At 36.8% G+C, this 18,798-nt stretch overlaps 2 protein-coding genes across 3 annotated transcripts; one reads left to right on the top strand and one right to left on the bottom strand.

Annotated features, from left to right (window-relative positions):
* The first annotated feature begins 232 nt into the window (after positions 1 to 232).
* LOC131977502 (extracellular superoxide dismutase [Cu-Zn]-like) lies at positions 233 to 2,938 on the top strand. Its single transcript, XM_059340837.1, has 2 exons — positions 233 to 440; positions 1,518 to 2,938. Exons 1-2 carry the CDS (start codon positions 418 to 420, stop codon positions 2,143 to 2,145), a joined length of 651 nt encoding a protein of 216 aa, XP_059196820.1. The 5' UTR covers positions 233 to 417; the 3' UTR covers positions 2,146 to 2,938.
* Positions 2,899 to 18,532, bottom strand: LOC131977463 (coiled-coil domain-containing protein 149-like). 2 transcript variants are annotated; one of them, XM_059340780.1, is made up of 13 exons: positions 18,347 to 18,531; positions 16,468 to 16,629; positions 16,301 to 16,339; positions 13,708 to 13,815; positions 12,632 to 12,748; positions 11,669 to 11,841; positions 11,256 to 11,328; positions 10,981 to 11,065; positions 9,724 to 9,871; positions 9,550 to 9,626; positions 9,394 to 9,429; positions 8,534 to 8,599; positions 2,899 to 6,979 (listed from the first exon to the last, which is right to left on the bottom strand). In XM_059340780.1, exons 1-13 carry the CDS (start codon positions 18,395 to 18,397, stop codon positions 6,447 to 6,449), a joined length of 1,668 nt encoding a protein of 555 aa, XP_059196763.1. In that variant the 5' UTR covers positions 18,398 to 18,531; the 3' UTR covers positions 2,899 to 6,446. The 2 variants fall into 2 exon arrangements, with proteins under 2 accessions (XP_059196763.1, XP_059196770.1); XM_059340787.1 differs by lacking the exon at positions 9,394 to 9,429 and having other exon boundaries at positions 18,347 to 18,532.
* Positions 18,533 to 18,798: the final 266 nt, after the last annotated feature.

Genomic DNA, 18,798 nt, shown 5'->3' with positions numbered 1-18,798 from the left:
GACTTACACAGAAGTGAGCTACATAAATGTGGTGATGGAGGCATATTTCTTTAAAGGGAAACGGTTGTTCTTGGATGTTTTGTGTTGCTTGAGGATATTTTTGTACCAAGAAAATGCGAAAATAACATCAGAATAACTGCATCATGTAAAACAAATAAAAATAGAGAGAGAGAGAGAATGAGAGAGAGAGAGAGAGAGAGTAATCAGGTTTAGCTGCACGTGTGGAAAAGTAAACGCCAGTCTGCAGGAAAATCATGAACAACAAAAAAGACTCCACCCACAGCAACAGCGCCTACTGACACGCTTATACAAGACTTTTATGAAACTTTTTTGCACAATTGACACGTCTTACGATCAACAGGGAGCGGTTATCAGTAGTGAAGACTGTAAAGTTTTAGTTTTTGCAGCGGTTTGTTCATGCTGACTATGCTCCTCCACGGGTAAGTGGACTTTGTTCATGTAACGGAATCTGAAGTCTGTGTTTAATTCATCTGCAGAGTAAAACACTGCGATCTGTGTTGGTTTAGTGATAGAAGCAGCTTGTACGCTTCATTTAGCTTCATTTCCCCACTTTTCCGAAATAAATAAACTGTACAGTCAGCATTATGTGCAGTAGCCTATTATGTTGAATATGGCAATATGGCAAAGGCGTTTCATACACAACAGGGTAGTTCATATTATTCTTTGTGACAACATCATGACCGAGTTTTCAAAATAAAAAACCCGAAACAGGCAATATTTTTATTTTATATTTAAGTAAATATTTTAATTAAGTAATTCCTTGTATATTTATAAGGACTTAAAGTAAAAATAGTGTATAGAGAAGCATTTCAGGTACTTCTGTAGCTATTTATTTATTTGCTGCTTCACTACATTATAAGTAAAATATTGTAAATTGTACTCCCTTGTTGTTTTTTACACTATAGGAACTACTATTTTTTTTAAACTAAATTACTATAGTTACTTTGCAGATTTTTTAAATTAAAAAACATGATTTGAAATATGAGAATCTTAATAAATAAGCCACTCAGATGTATAGAAAACAACAAAAAATTAGCTTCCCATCCATCAGCAATGTTAAAATACAGATAACATTAATTGTAAATTAGTTATAATACTCCCATACTGTAAGAAAAGGTACTTTTTGATACTTATCCGACTTGTGTATTAAATAATTAGGAGCTTGTTCTATAAACTAAATTATAAACCAAGTTTATTTTTGGTTGATCTGATTCATTTGTTGTTAATTTGGTTCCATAAAGCACTAGTTCCCTCGTGTAAGTTGCCACAGAAGCTGAGCTTGAACTATGTTGAATTTGCTTTATGTAACAGAATCAACTGAAAAAAGTTAAATAAATTTGGCCTTTTTTTGTTGAGCTCACTTTATGGAACAGACCACAGGACACTTCATAAAGAATCTGATACAGCCTTGCTGGACTTTATGGGGTTTTTCATGCACAACACATGTTGAGTTTCTGAATATAAGGCACTCTCCTAATAACTTTAATGCCTTCCAGGTCATTGTGTATATGGGGAGCAGCACTGGTGGTTTTGCTGGCTGGCTGTCAACAATGTGGCTCAGTGGAGGTTCCCCCAGAGGTCCTGCAGAACAATGATACTCTCTATGCGGCCTGCAAAATGAGACCCAGCACCTCACTACCTGACGGTCTGCCCAAAGTGTACGGTCAGGTGCTGTTTAAGCAGGATTATCCTGATGGAAAACTCAAAGTCCTTCTTCGCTTCAGTGGCTTCCCCACAGAGGGCGGTGACCCGGTGCCCAGAGCGGTGCACATCCATCAGTTTGGAGACCTGAGCCAGGGCTGCGACTCCACTGGCGGCCATTACAATCCACACCTTGTACATCACCCCGACCACCCGGGAGACTTTGGTAACTTTGAGCCCCAGGAAGGAAAAATCATGAGGATGATAGAATCTGAGGCAACGCTGTTCAGAGGGCTGTCAGTGATCGGAAGAGCCGTTGTGGTCCATGAAAAGAAAGACGACTTAGGGCGAGGTGCAGACGCTGGGAGCCTGCTGCACGGAAACGCAGGCCGGAGGCTTGGCTGCTGCATTATTGGAATTACCTCCCCCGCCATCTGGAATACGCAGTATAAGCTGTATAATAGGAGGCTGAGGAGAAATTAATTTTAGAGTAATGTCATATGCTGTGGGCCAACTGATAACAACTTTATTCCTTCATTGTATCCATTGTTTTTCATGTCTGATACCAAGAAAAATCAATGACTCAATCAAATCAGTTGCTTTAAACAATAGAGGGACCTTGCTTTAAGAATTGGTCTGCTCCAACTTCGACTAAGAAGGTTCTCCCAAAATGCTCAGAATAAAATATAATAATTCAGATTTTACATATCTTGTAGCCACATTAGTAGCAGGTTTTGCTGTCTGGTCCAGAATCAGACTAAATATCTCGACTATTGACTGCCAAGAATTTGTTTGCATTCATGGTTCTAAGCCGACAACTCTTAGTGATCCTCTGACTTTTCCTCTTATGCGATCATTGAGTCAAAATTTAAATTTGTCCACTATTTTGTTCTATGACCAAATACTTGCAAAAATCCCATCAGCTTCAGCTGTACTAGACATTTTGTGAGATGTTTTCCAACAACAAACCAGTAGTTGAAAATCATTTATTTTGCAGAAATATATCCCTTTTTACACATTTTTTTGCACATAATCGACACATAAACATATATGGCTCTATATCATTTATATCTGGTAAGTTATTAATATTTTTCACCACAAAAAGACGACAAAGACATCAGTGCTGGTAATCTACATGTTGTGGCTTCATTGTGTTACAGACTAAGAAGGTCTGTGAATTTTAACAAAGGTGTTTTTTTCAAAGTAAACTTAAAAATTCTTGGAAATAATGAAACATTTCTTTGAAGGTGCCTGTTAAGGAATTTCTTTTTTTTTTTTAAAGAGCATGAATGAAAAATGCAATTATCTTTTAATGAATAAATAGTAAATTGTCATGCAGCATTTTTATAGCTTTAAGAATAGTGTTTTCATGATTACAAATAAAACTTGTGTAGTGTTTAGCAAAAAAGCAAAATGTGTTATATTGTTACATTTCAGACAATAAAAAGCAAAGTAACTGTTTGGAAATGTTTGTACTTTTTTTTTGAAGAAACACAATAGCCCTAATGCTTAGCTTAAACATTGTTCACAACAGCTGGATGTCTATTTGTGATCGATGTAGTGATCGATAAGATATTGCAGGTTTCTTTGACGTGGAGGGGGGAGCATGGACAGAACGATAAAGGAGAATTAAGTCTTTCTGTTCATGGTCAACTGCACTTTGTCCCTCTTAAGTTTTAGTTTGTTTCTATGCGAAACCTTTTAACAGAAAACATTTTACACAAATTAACTTCTTCACTGTTGAGTTCAAATTCAGTAGCTCGATCAGAGTGAAAGTTCTCACAACTAAATAAAATGATTAAAGACACAAATTTTATGTCTATTTAATGCAAAATATAAATAAATTAAAAAACACACCTCTGTAGTGTGCTAGACACAGCCCTTTTTTTTTTTTGCTACTTTTAACCCTTAATAGGGCATTCATTGAAATACTTGAAAATTACAAATTTCAACCCTAGAGAATATTGGAGGATATTACATACAGCCAGAATGTGTAAAAAAAACAAAAAACATACGGACCCGGGTAGGGGTCCGTATGTGCAGATTTATGAGATTTAAAGTGGTGAATCTGATAGAAAAAAGTATTTTTTTCCACTTTTTTCTTGTAAATCTTGGCTTGGCTTTTTTCGCACAGATTTGCCACTTTAAATCTCTTAAATCGAGTAAATTTGCAACTTTTTTCTCTAAATATTATTCTAATATTATCATACTGATTGGTCAGATGTCGTGGTATCACCGTCTGTGACGTAGCCTGATCTTTGCTGATTAGCTGGAAGAAATCCATGTGGTTCTACGACCAAACAGAGAGACATGGGGACCCCATTTTTATATGCACTGAAGTTACCAAATATAGTTATTCGCCCGATAAAGGGTTAAACACAATATTTTCTTAACTCCCCCACTTTGATACATACACAATGTAAAGCTTCAAACTTTCTATCAACAGTTTGGGAACAAACCTTTTACTGTTTCATGGTGTGGAAGAACTTGACCGGCGAGAACAGAGCTACATAAACCAATCAAACACCTTTTGGAGTAAGTGGACTTTGGGCCAATCTCACTAATGCTCCTCTGGCTATTCTGGGAGAAAATCTCTGCCAACATTTGTTCCAATATACTGAGGAAAAATACTCTCAGTAGAATGGAGGCTGTTATAGCAGCATATTCTGAAACAATCACTTATAATATGGTGTTAAGTCAGGTTCTGACATTCTTTGGGTCATCACAGACTCATAATACAGTCATGGAAAGGATTATTAGAACATTGTTTAATCAATTTATTGTTCATTTTAATGCCTGGTACAACTAAAGTACATTTGTTTGGACAAATGTAATGATAACAACAATTTAAGAGCTGATATCTAGACATTTTCCATGGTTTTCTTGTTAATAACCAAAATCATTATCAAGAAAAACATGGAAAATGACTAGATATCAGCTCTTAAATTAAACTTTTATGAGCTATTTTTGTCGTTTTCATTATATTTGTCCAAACAAATGTACCTTTAGTTGTACCAGGCATTAAAATGAACAACAAATTAGAGAAAACAAGGATGGTCTAATATTTTTTCCATGACAGTAGATAAAAGCTTAAATTACATAATCAGTTACCGACAGATAACAAATATGTCTCTTCATTCTCCTCAGGGTTCAGTCTTGGGACCAGTTTTCTCTAGACATGCCTTCCATTGCTCACAACATTCACAGACATGGTCTCGCTTTTCATTTTACATGCAGATTTACCGGCCCTTTATAACTACAGACTCTGGAAGTTATTTAATGACTGTTTCTGTGAAGTACAAAGAGATTTTTGTCACTGGGTCCCAGCACATTGCCTTCAGCTGCTTGCACAATCATGTTTATATAATGTCAGAAATATTCTAATCTAAAAATATTTCTCTGACCTATCTTTAACTTTTAAAGACACAGAGAACATTTTACAGGCCTTCATCTCATCAGGTCCAGATTACTGGAACAGCCTTTTTTCTTGCCCGAACCAAAATTCTATTGATCGACTCAAGACTGAACAGGCCACTCGAAGGGCTAGTCATTGGTATACTTCCACTTATAAGGCAACATTGGGACTGCTGCCTTCGTACATTTGCACCTTAATTACTGTGAGAAATGCAGGATCTTATTCTCTTCATTCACAAGATCAATTGTTGCTTTCTGTCCCTTCTGCTCGTACGGAGTTGGGTAAAAGGGCATTTGTTTACTCTGCACCTTATGCTGGAATATGCGCCAGGAAGAATGGAAATTAACTGACTTTGTTTCTTTGAGCACTTTTAAATCCAAACTAAAATATGTAACTGTATTTTGTGTTTGCCACCTCTTGGCCAGGGCTCCCTTGAAAAAGAGGTTCTTAATCTCAATGGGATATTCCCTGGTTAAATAAAGCTGAAATAAAAAATTAAAAAATTAAAAACCCACCTGCCCACCAGAGGGTAATAGTGGGGTTAGGATCGGGATGGAGGTCTGATTAGCTGATGTACTGGTGTAGTTTTGGTTGTTTTAGCCACCTGTATAAACTAGAAGATGTTACCTTTCAAATGAAGCCTCATACACTCATTTTAGACTCACAGTTCTTCTTATAGCTTTTTCATTAATCTAATCCTCTAACATCCTTCTTCCCCTAAAGGTCTTTGGTCTCTTCTAGAGGCGGAAAACTAGCAGAGAAAGAGCAGTTGTTGTCAGAGCCCCGCGACTCTGGAATGAGGAAATCAGGTCGGCATAGTCCTATAAATCCCTTTTTTAAAACATTCTTTTTCCACAAGCGTTTCCTGGTTTTAATTATCATTTTTTCATCATTTATTTCCCCCAAAATGTATTCTTTTCCCCTATTCTTACCTTTTCTCCTACTGTTCTGATTTTATATACCAAATTGTAAATGTTTTCTTAAAACCTGTTGATTTTATGATTTATCTTTTATATTTTGCTGCCTTGTGAAGCACTTTGTAACGTGGATGTTGAAAAGTGCTCCATAAATAAAGATTATAAACATTATTTCATTTAATCCTAATTTCCTTTAGGTTTGTTATGAGTCGATCTAACTACTCAGACAGGGCTAATCCTTCATGTATTGTCCCAGTAATTAGTTTTGATAACAGAGTAACAGATGCAGGATCCACTATCAGCACGCCATCTGTCTATTATCAACAACTTTAAAGTGTCATTTTCCCCAGATTTTGTTCATAATTCATAAAAATGAATCCAGTAGTGTCACATCGCTAATGCATCGTTCACATTCTGAGGATTTCTCTCGATGCTGTGTAACATGGAAGACTTCACATTTCCTGACCAACACAAACATCTGTTTCCCCTGAAAGCTCCGCCTCCTGGTTTGACAGATCCTCGTCAGAACTTGCAGCAGCAGCAGTGGACATTGTGCTATTGATGTTTTCCTCTGTTAGGTTACACTCTGGTTCAACAGTTTCAGTGCATTCATCTGACTCACCCTCTCTTCCTGCTGCGGGGTCATAGTTCTCTAAAGTTTGCGGTGAGCAGCAGAGGTCTGACGGGTGTTTTGTGGGAGAGGAATCATTCACAAACTCCTCTTCTTTTAAACAGTGACTCGTTAAATCAGTCAGTTCGGCTGTGACCCGTGTTTGACCGCTGTCTTTACTGTCTGGTGTTTCTGTCAGAGGGCTGACTGGTTCGTCCTCTGCTGAGAGGTTCAGCTGGCGCGTCTCCTCGCTGGGTGTCGACTCCTCGAGAAGCTCCTCTTGACCACCTGACACAGCCGGGTGTCCGCTCTCTTGGATCGGGACTTCTGTGGAGCTCTGCTGATCCACGGCTGTTATTTCTAACACTTCATCGCCTATAAGAAAATCAAGTTTTCAATGTCTGTCATTATATTTTATAACATCAGTAGGCTAAAAAAAATCATAAAAACAAAATCCTCAAGTTGAAAGTGAGTCAACGGATTATATCACCTAGTCTTAAATAGATCATTTTGTTATAGTGGTTATATAAATGTAATTTATGTTGCTGTTAGTTTGCTGCTCTGTTAACCAATTGAGGCCTAAAACTGCCTGTAAAACCTCTGGGCGATTTTAAAATAAATGCCCCTAAAACCTGAAGTTTTTCTGGAAATTCAACAGAAGTGTCAACGCTTCTACTAAATAATAGATTTTTCAGCCTCTGTAGCAGATAGAAATGAAATTCAAAAAGTATTTGAGAGCTTATACGAATACTACAAAACGACGTATCCGCTTTCCAGGCTTCAATGGGTTAACCCTCCTGTTATGTTGAGGGTCAAATTGATCCATTTCAAAGTTTAAAAATCTAAATAAAAAATAGTTACAAGTATTTTTTCATTAAAAAAATAAATAAAAATAAAATGTAAAATAAAATTAAATAAAATTAAAAAATGAATAAAAGTTATGTGAAACTTGTATTCTATATGTAGGTCTTTCCCATGTACATTAAAGAAAAGTTTTAACGTGCATTTTTATGAAAATCGACTTTGTTTGAGAATTTTAAAGGTAAAAGTTAACAAAAACACTAAAAATAAGATAAAATGAAAATGAAATGAAAAGAAATATACAATGAGAGAGAAAAAAGAGAAAAATGAAAAGAAAACGAGAACAGGTCAAACCTGAACATGCAACAGCTCAGTTGTTCATTTTTCTTAACAGATTAAATTAAATCATACATGTTCAAAAGGGAGTAGGAAGAAGTGTACACTTATAAATTCCTACCCCTTGTCCTCTGCTTATTATATTTTTATTAACCCTTTATCAGGCAAAGAGCTATATTTGGTAACTTCAGGTAATATTTCGAGAAAAAAGTGGCAAATTAACTAGATTAAAGTGGCAAATCTACAAGAAAAAAAGTTGCAGATTTAAGAGATTTAAAGTGGGAAATCTGCGTGAAAAAAGTTGCAGATTTACGAGAAAAAAGTGGGAAAAAAGCAACTTTTTTTCTCCCAGATTCACCACTTTAAATCTCATAAATCTGCACATTTTTTTCTCGTAGATTTGCCACTTTGATCTCGTAAACTTTTTTCCTCAAAATATTATTTTCGTATGTTTTTTTTACACATTCTGGCAGTATGTAATATCCTCCAATATTCTAGAGGGTTGAAATTTGGAATATGCAAGTATTTCAATGAGTGCCCTATTAAGGGTTAATACTATTACTGATATTACTGATGTAACACCATTGCACTAAATATTGATTGAAATGGTTAGTAATGAAATCTTAATGAAATACAAACAATGTTTATTGGGAATTTTTAGTTTCTGACACTTTTGGATAATTAAACAAGCCCCAGGTCAAACTGTTCCTGAGAAACAAACATAACAGGAGGGATAATACGAGTATGACACATAATGAGAACTACTGTGTAGTATAAATATTGAATATTCACCTTCCAGTCCAGGACACTCTGTTGAGTCATCCTGCTGAGGATTCAGGATGATTGTGTCTTTTCCTCCTACAATGATAGAACATAATTCAAAGTAAGCCTTTAAAAGTGTAGTGGTAGAAAATAAGTACATTTACTACTTTATTCGAGTATTTCCACGCCTGCTCCACTAAATCAGAGTCAAAATATTGCACTTACAATTATTTTACAAATATAGTTACTTTACTACCTGCAAAATTAAAGTAACGTGCATTGTAATGCATCAATAATACATGGGCCATTCGTTTACTTTTGGTACTTTAAGGTGAGACACACAGACTAGTGAAAAGAAAAATAAAAAAAATACACATTAAGGGATTTATTTTACTTCACAATGTCGATTTGTGTCTGAAGAATTCTCCTAAATAATAAATAATCTCCTAAAATAATGCTTAATTTGCATATTTAAAACATACAATTTCAGTAAACTAATACAAAAAATATTATCTTAAAGGAAGTAGTTAACTGGGGACGTTTCATGGTGATATCTATTAGTTAATTTATTTATTTTTTACTCTACTCACCTGTAGTTTGTCCCTTTAAGTTTTTACTAAAGTCAAATTTTGAAGTCAGGACTTTTGCTTGAAACTGAGTATTTCTACTTCACTTCAATAAAAGATCTGAGTTCTTCCTCAACTGTCTGTATGTCACTACTTAAAACTGTTGCATGGGGTAGAAATTAGTAAATTTAAGCAGACATTAGAAGTTAGTGAAGAAGATGAACATTACATTACATTACATGTCATTTAGCTGAAGAAAAGTGTAAAAAGAAGATGAAGCTTAAAAGGGTTAAAAAGTAGAAAGAGGAAGTGAGAGGAACATACTTCCATGTATCCCCAGAGACACATTATAAGTCAGACCTCCAGGTAGCAAGAAGTAAAAGGACAGAAGAAAGATTGAAAAGATTATTGGAAACAGTAAGAAAAACACAGTTGTAAGATTAAAAGATTGTCTCGGTATATTAAGAAACTTGAGTTCACCTGGAAGGCTCCATAAGCCCGACATCTCTAATGTTTTTATTTTCTTCTCCAGCTCTGCAACTCGATTTCCAAGAATCCTAACAATAAAAGGCACAAAAACAGAAAAGTTAGCACTTTTTGTGTACAAATGAGAGTGTAGTATACAGCGCGAGTGTGAAGTATGAGACTGAGTACTTGTTGATTTGCCGTTGGTGCTGAATCACCATGTTCTTCTCGTGGATGGTTTCCAGCAGAGCTGTGGCGAGAGACTTCAGGTCTGAGATGGACTGAGGAGTCACGGGCAAACTGCAGCCGTTTTCTTCAGACAGCAACAACTCCTTCACTGCACACAGAGTCAGGGACAGTTTAGGAAGAGGACATACAACGTTTACCGGTTTGGTCTCATAACTTTGACCTGCCAGAGGAGGTGCTGCTTGGTGTTCTTTCCCTCTCTCCTTTCTGTTTCCCAGGTGGTGGTTGGAGTCCTGGTTGGAGTGGGATTGGACACAGCTAATCAAACAGCTGATTGAACAGTTTTAAAAGGACTGCTGCTGAGGACGCCTCCCTCTTTTTGGCCCTTTGTCTGACTCCCAGCCAGATGACTTTATGGGAAATGTTTGTCGACTGTTGTTGTCAGTAGTGTTAGATATTTGTTTTTTGTATTATTTATAACAAAGATTCTTTAATTTAATTGTGCAGTCCTAATAGGTAGGGGTGAGTAGCCTTTTTGTTTAATAACGTTTTCTCCTGTTTTTGTATTGGGAGGTCAGGTAAGAATCCTGTATTTTATTTTGTACATCTTTATTTTCAGGTTAGTTAGTTTGCAAAATGAGGAATGTTTTGTTTGTTGTTTTGGCTGGTGCTCACCCTGAAGTGTATATCTATTGTTGTGAACAATAAATCACATTGGACTGCTTATCTGTTTACGCTCGTCTCTGGGGGTTGGGAAGGGGCAGAGAGCACTTATGCTGCGCACTGGTTACCCTAGGCCAGGGTGTAACACCTTTCACACTGTATTTTCACTTAATGATGGTTAAAATGTCTTGTTCAGCGTTTGGTTGGACTAACAGACACTCCAAGGAGTCGCTGCTCAGTTTTCTCAGGTAAGTAATGTACATTTTGTTTTTGTTTTTTTTGCTAGCCAAAACTAACATCCCAGTTAATGCTCCAATTAATGCTAACATGAATTAGCAGCGGCTTCTCTCAGTCAGGTTGAGGTGTAGAGAGGCGTGTAGTCAGTAATCAGATCCCTCTCGCTCCTCCACAGTCCAAATATGGTCTGCTCCCCGTATTGGAAACAAGATGGCGACGAGTATAACTATGAACTCTATGCTTCCAACGGGCCACAAACCAATGGGTGACGTCACGGTGACTACTTCCATTATTTATATACAGTCTAAGCACTGTACATACAAGTGAGGTTTTTTAAAAAATATATATGATCCTTCTCACCTTGTTTAGCAGAGAGCACCCCAGTAAGTGCACTGCTGTTGGGTTTCCCACAGATTTTAGAGGTTTTCCTGCAGTCCAGGGCACTCTGAAATCAGTGAAAAGGGTTGTGGGGTTATTCTGAGAGAATACATTTCTAACAAATCCACATTAATTTAGGAATGCAAAAAGTTAAGTGGCTCTGTTTTCTTAGAATTAAAAAGCAAATAGAGGGATACTTAAAAAGCAGTAGGAGTATATTATCTAACAAATCAAAATGACAATAAAAATGTAGCTACCTTGTACTTCACCAGGTTTGTTTTGAGCAAGTTGATTTCTTCTTGGAGTTGAGAGAAGCGTTCATGCAAATACCTGAAAGATTGGATCACAATAAATCATTAAACCTCATCTGTTTTATCATCTAACTGTTTACATTACTGTTACTTCACAGTCATGACTCAGCTAAATCCAAATATCATTATGTTGTAATCTCTTTTACTTAACAGCTAAATACACATATATCTATTATTATCTGAAGTAAATATGCACAGTATTTCACTGATCTAGTCAAGTAGTTGTATTGTTTCATAGGTTTGTAGATTCATGCAAAACTTAGAGATTGTACCTCAAGCTATGGACTCATTTCTGCAAATACTCCAATTTATTTAACAGTGAGGCACAAATAAAACATATTATTTTAATAATAACAAACCTGTTCTCCATGCAGAGTGCATCTATGTCTAAAATGCGTATGTCATCGTTGCCCACGATGTGGTTCATTTCCATATTGAGCCGATGAGCCTTCTGCTGGAACACGTCTCGCTCTGCTCGAACGTCCTGAAGCTCGTCTGTGAGCGACTTCACGCTGTGCTCCAGAACCTCGTTCTGCAGTGACACAGGACACAAGGCTAGTGCAGAAACTGTGATTTTGTCTAATAATGCTACAGGTAGAATATTTGATTCACCCATATCTCTCCATATTTTTGAGTACTTGAAGAAAACCATCATACAAATGGTATAATGTTTCATTCTTTCCTTTTAGAAAACTGACTTTTACACAATATTTGTCACGTTTTTTTCTATTAATATCACATCTTGTTGTGATTTATTACTGCCAAAAACATGTTGTGAAGTTGTGCCTCAGAGAGACAGCCTCCTCTACTAGTGTAGCTGCTTAGAAAAAATACAGACTCATTGGAGGTTGGCACCAAATTTTTCTTTTCCTAAATTTGATCATGAGTTGTTGAAAAAAAAACGTCCTAAAACTGAAATTGAACTGAGCTGAAATTGAAATAATATGAAAAAAAGTTGCAACACATAAATTGACCTTTTCTAACTTTTGTTGCAAAGTAACTAAAAAAAAATAAAAGGAACATATACATAAAAAAAATCAGATGCAATAACGAGGGTTTTCACTGATGACTCATCAAGAACCACACACCACTTATTTATGACATTTAATATATCATTACTTTTGACATAGTTCACCTTTAAATAATATTTACTTCAGTAAAGGCCCCGATTACTTCCTCCGCCACTGACTGTTTGTGTTGACAGGTTGCTGTTACATGTCACAATACTGTCAACTACAAGCCCTTAACTTAAAGGCCCCTCAAGAGCCTGAATTATTAAATTTAAAAACAAGAGTCAGGAAGCAGCAGCTGCTTGCTCTCACCTGCTCTCTGGCTCTTTCTAACTGCTTCACCAGATCCTCTCGTTCATGAGCAGGAAAGTGTCGAGCGCCGACCTCCTCATCTCCCAGCCTCTGTTTGGTGATGGTCATTCGTAGAAGCTGCCAGGACGGAGAGGCCAAGTTAGATCATCTGCAGTTTTACAATATGGCCGCGTTCAGACTGCAGACGAATCTGATTCAAATCAGATTCCTACTCAAATCCGATTTTTAGGGGTGGCTGTCCATACTGTTTTTAGCAAGTGTCCAAATCGGATATGGCTCTGTTCAGACTGGGCCACATTATTGACTGATCTGAAAAAAATTGCTGCATAAAATAAACAAAGAAAATGGCCTAAAAGGTCTTAAAATAGTCACTGAGGAAGAGAGATCTCATCGTATGTGAGACATTTCCTCCAGAGACAGGTTGCTGTAGTAACGGCGTCAGACCGTCTGACGTCATATAATTGCGACAGCGACAAGAACAACAACAACAAACTTGGAGGCAGGTCACCTCAGTATATTGGCCTTATCACTGTCCAGTAGAGGTGCAGAACATCTCAGACGCACCAGGGGAGAAACTGGGCGGATGGACGCCCCCATCGGGCCCACGTAAGTCGGGCGCGGCTGCCGGTGGACACCTCGTCTCCGCGCTAAGCGTAGAGTGACATCACGGACAGTCAAAACCGATCTGAGTGTTTGGAGCGGTTCAGACTGAGACGCATCTGTCCTAATGCGATCTGAAACTACCTCCCGAAGGTGGTTTCGATCCAGTTTGCAAAAATCGGATTTCATGTGATTTGTGACTGTTCAGACTTCAAAGGAGCCATCCAGTTCCAATCTGGATGGGTTAAAAATCTGATTTTGGCTGGCAGTCTGAACGCGGCCTTAGTGATTCTGCTTCATTCATCATGATCCACTCATTTCTTTGCATTCAAATGAACTTGAATGCTCACTTAAATCATTAATGCATAAGTGGCAAATGTTGGAGATATGTTCAAGACACACACAGATATCAACATACATTATAACCTAATTAGACTTTATTGCAGCTAAGTATAGTGCAGAGTGTGTCATGGTACCTTGTTATCACCTTGAGCTTCCACCAGTCGTTGTTTCAGCTCCTTCATCTCCTCAGACAGTTGACTGTTCTGTTCTCTGGAGTCTCTCAGCAGCTGGGCTAAATTCACCTGAAGAAGACATGAATGTGAGGCCACATGAGCTACATCAAACAGGCTAAAAGGCTTACCATGCAGGAATTGTCACGTCAAAACAAACCCCAGATTCACTACAGGCTTCATCTGCTTGCTGTTTCACCGATGTAATGTACTTTACTGTTTTTGCGGGTATTTCTGCAATGTGTTAGCAATATTCTATATAAATATTTTAGTGTCAGAAACAAACTCAGGAAAGCATACACAATCAATGCCATCTGTCTTTGTTAGCAAAATTCAAATAGACATATAGTTTTCACTTATTAGTGGATTTAAATAAAATTGCAAATTAAGTATAGACACTGTATCCCAAATCGGACACATCTGCAATGCCGCACATTCCGGTGTTTTCACGGTCATTTCGAATAAGATCGCCACAACCAGGGTAGGTATAATTGATTTATACATATTTAACAATCTACGTGTGAAATTTAATTTATGTACATGGAGATTTACATGTCTAATTACAACACAAAAGTAACTCTGATGAGAGAAAGCAGTAAGAAGGCTTGGGCGACATTCCTAAAAGTACATCTTTATTTTTACTATACTGTATTTAATTGTGAAGGACAGAAGTTGATAACGATGGTTGATAACGGTGTTAAAAAAATGAAAACAAAAAACTCAGCAGCGCCCATTGTTTCACAGCGAGGAGATCCAAGTGTCTGATTTGGGATACAGTTAGCGCACGGCTAATTTACTGGCGTTAGCGTCCTTTTGCAGACTCTGGTAAACCCGAGCTTAACGGACACGGTTAAAACGATATACGGTTTGAAAGATAAGAAGTTAGATTTTAGTTTCACACCAGTTATTTAATTGGAAGCATAACATGATCATTTATATTAGTAGTTAATGTGAAATTTTGATAGAATCTTAGCCGAACGGTGTCCGATTTGGGATACAGTTTTGCTAATCCACGAGTCTAAATGCAGAATAAATGCTTTTATGATGATTTTCTCAGCTTTTGTGTTTGTGTACGCTAGCTGAACTTGATTTAAGCAACAAAACACTTTCAAGTCATTCACTTAAGACATTGGTTAAAAAATTTGGTTAAAAAAAATATGGGCATGAATAGCTCAGTGCCAAAAGGATGACACCCAAAAAGGTCCCAAAAAAGCAAAATAAAAAAATACAGGCAAAAGGCAGACACCACCACCACCACACACATCTGGCTCATGTGATGATTGAGGGGAGTTATTTTCATGTGAGTCTATAATTATTTCTATTTGTTTTTAAGTAAAATCCCGCATGGTATACATTTAATATAGCTGTTACATGAATATATATGCATGCCTGACATTTAAAGCTGTATAGAACCAGAATTTCATATAAATATTTCCACCATCTTTTAACATAAAATGATAAAGAGTGGTGAAGTGTATCCCAATCTCTCTGGTGAATTTGTCCCTTTCCCCACATAAAAAACAGTGTTTTTATGAACACTGGCAGTAATGTTGGTCTGTGTGCACAAAGCATAGTTGCTCAACCCAGAAACAGCTGGATCCACTTGAGTTGAAAGCCGTGATTGTTATTTTTCCCCCCCCTTGGAATATTTCAGCATGAACATCATCACACTGAGTCCACTTAACGCCATTTGGAGCTTATGTGTAAACAACTAACATATAATTTACAAGAATATTAATTTGTGTTTCTGTCCAAACAAAACATGGAAAAACTTATCCATGCGTTTATCTTTAGTAGGTTGGATTATTGCAATGGCATCTTCACAGGTCTTAACAAAAAATCAATCAGGCAGCTGCAGCTGATCCAGAACACTGCCGCCAGAGTCCTCACAAACACAAGGAAACTGGACCATATTACACCGGTCCTTAAATCACTACACTGGCTTCCTTTGAGTCAGAGGATAGATTTTAAAATCTTACTGCTGGTCTACAAAGCACTGAATGGTCTCGGACCAAATGACATGCTTGATCTGCTACCTCTCTACGAAGCATCCAGACCCCTTAGGTCATCTGGAACTGGTTTGTTGCGTGTCCCAAGAACAAGAACTAAGCGGGGTGAGGCAGCTTTCAGTTATTCTGCTCCTCACCTGTGGAACAAACTACCTGCAGATCTGAGGTCTGCCCAAACGCTCAGCTCCTTTAAATCAGGACTAAAAACACTATTGTTTACTGCAGCGTACTCTTAACTTTAACACTTATCTGCTGTACTCTACTGCCCTTACTTTTTAACTACGCAATGTTTGACTGGTGCTTTTTATTATTTTATCTATTTTCTTACCCTGCTGTATCTTATTTTATCTCATTTGTATTTTTATTTCTATTTCCCTGTTTGAATTGACTGTTTTTACTGTTTTCAATTGTGTCTTGCTGTTTTAATGTGTATGTAGAGCACTTTGAATTACCTTGTGTTGAATTGTGCTATACAAATAAACTTGCCTTGCCTTTCCTTGTGTCAGTCAGTGATAAATGAAGAACATCTGCAGGTTAAAATCACTTACTTGATTCCTTTTCTCGGGAGGCAGAGAAGGATCTCCATCCTATTAGTCGTAGAAACAAAAGGGAATTGTCAGTAATGCAACTTCTCCAAAATGTAAAAGTGGACTATTTTTTTCTGCTATTTATAGCCCTCATGGTGCATCTTTACGGCTGTATTAATTCAGCTCACAATGAGTTCTCTGTACTTCTTCTTGAGTCCTTGGTGGCGCTCACGGAGCTGGTTGGCCATCAGCTTGTACTGATCCCTCTCCTGCTGGCAGGTGTCCAGCTCTTTGGACAGAATCAGAAGAGCTTCTTTCTTACTCTCCAACTTACGCTTACAAATGAGGAACTGCAAGAAAAAACAAATGTCATACAAGAAAGAGGAATAGGTTAAAGGCTGAATAATACTGGAAAGTGAAGGCAGAAACTTATTATCTTAACTGTTTATATCACAAAAAATTTATATCACAACAATCACAGAAGATCATTAAAGTCAAAACTTTTAACTTATCATGCAAAAATGTTTTGTTTTTTTCTGCTTATAAACTGAATATATTTGGGGTTTTAGACTGATAAAACAAGACATGTAAAGACTGAAAACTGGGATTCATTTTTTTGTTTGTTGTTTTGTGACATTTTATAGAACAAATTAACAATTGAGATAATAATATATTAAATAATAATGAAACAAATTTTTAGTTGCAGCCCTACTGCAAATAATTATTTTTATTACTGCTTAAATCTGTTGATCATGTTTTTCATTAAATGCAATTTAAATGTTGTGAAGTAGTTAGAAAATCCAAGACAATTTGCCAGAGGCCACAGATATTTAATTTGAAATAATATAAAACACAGAGAAACAGCTGATTGTCACATTTGAGAGGCTGAAACACATGCATTTTTGCTTGATAAATATATCACATTATTATTGATTTATCAGGGCTGGTGTCAATTCATTTTCTGCTGAATGATTAGCCAATTAGTGACTGAACACCAGTCAAAAATAATCAGGAGTAAAGTACAAAACTGCCTCAAAATTAGGTCTAAATGTATGAGGAAAAAAATCTGTCGTTCTGATTATTTTGACTGATATTGCAATTGTGATGCGTTTCATAATATTGAAGGAAAAACAAATTGCATTCTTATTCTAATTTCCACACACAAAAGTATAAAGGTATGACAGATGTTGATGCGGTGCATTTTTTTTCTCAAGGATATGTACCAAACAATTATTTGTAAAATACAATTTGTACATCTGGTACATCTCTGCAGCACAACTTTTTTTAAATGTATTTATTTTTTTTTTTACATATTTTGCCTTTAACACATACTGCATATTCCTACAATTTTGATTTTGTACTAGTGCATAGTACAATTTACTACAATATTCAAATAACTGTTCAGCCCTGCCCCAAATTAAAGGTATTTACCCCATAAAACACAATCAAGGGGGCAGAAAAATGTGTGATGTGTGGGTCAATGCCTCTAAATTTCAAAAAGGTTAGATTAAAATCACCAGAAATTGCCTGGTGAAAAATATGTTATTTTCTAGCTAGTTTTACACTTACACTTAAAAGTAAAGTGGTGTTTTAGAGAGTTTTTTGTAATTATACATGGCTTACAATTTATAACAATCAAAGTTTTGTATCATGCTTTACAATAACACCCCCAAAAAGAACAATGATATTAGCCATACTGCACAAGAGGCTACATTATATTGGATATGAGGGTGATCATAAACTCATCGTGAGCTGTAATTTCATACCAGTACTGATTGTGAAAAATCCATACATCTGCAATGTGGTGCACAGAGTGTTACTGTACATGTCATCATCTCTGCAGGTACAAGGAAACACATCTACTTCCTTATCTGCAGCTGAGATTTAATCCTCTTTACTCTGTTTTAATCTAAACAACATATTTAATTGTGTTTGGGTGCAAACAGGAGGCGACACACAGCATTTAAATTGGAAATGCTGAGTGTGGAACAACACAAATTCACCGCTGATGTGACAGTTTGGTGCACAAACATGAGTGGAGGTTACTGAGTGTATCTCCAGGCTCACCTCGTTGGCCAGCCCCTGCCAGTCGCTCTCGCTCCTCCGGGACGGATCCATGTCGCTCCGCGCTGCAGAGCAAAATAAAATGAAACAAAAATACTAAAAATGACACGAGGTGAGTTTCAAATAAGCGTCACCATGCTGTGATCCGATTTAGAGAAAGTGTGCATCATCAAAACGGATTAACTGATCGAGGAGCTGCATCACTTCCTCCCGTCTCTGACGTCACAGCAGCGTCACGACGCGTTTGGAAACCCTCGTAAAATTCGGGACTAGGTTCTCGGCATCCAGGAAACATGGAGGCTTTGAATTATTAAATTTCATTGATTTAAATAACACTTTCAAAATAAAACGGATTAAGGATTAAGGAATGTCTCAAAACCCCAAACTCAATTTGTTTTTTTATTCCAAATAATATTTTTAAGAAATTAAGTGGTCTACATTTCAGAAGTGGATTG

The sequence above is a fragment of the Centropristis striata genome, chromosome 1, assembly GCF_030273125.1.
Source record: "Centropristis striata isolate RG_2023a ecotype Rhode Island chromosome 1, C.striata_1.0, whole genome shotgun sequence".
NCBI lineage: Eukaryota > Metazoa > Chordata > Actinopteri > Perciformes > Serranidae > Centropristis > Centropristis striata.
This window is presented reverse-complemented; position numbering and strand designations above follow the sequence as displayed.

Coding starts and splice junctions, on each gene's coding strand:
- LOC131977463 (XM_059340780.1), bottom strand. CDS start 18,397: ATGGATCCGTCCCGGAGGAGCGAGAGCGACTGGCAGGGGCTGGCCAAC. Junction 13,816..16,300: donor CTCCCGAGAAAAGGAATCAA/GTAAGTGATTTT, acceptor TGTCTTCTTCAG/GTGAATTTAGCCCAGCTGCT. Junction 11,329..11,668: donor GCACTCTGCATGGAGAACAG/GTTTGTTATTAT, acceptor CCAATCTTTCAG/GTATTTGCATGAACGCTTCT.
- LOC131977502 (XM_059340837.1), top strand. CDS start 418: ATGCTGACTATGCTCCTCCACGG. Junction 441..1,517: donor CTGACTATGCTCCTCCACGG/GTAAGTGGACTT, acceptor AATGCCTTCCAG/GTCATTGTGTATATGGGGAG.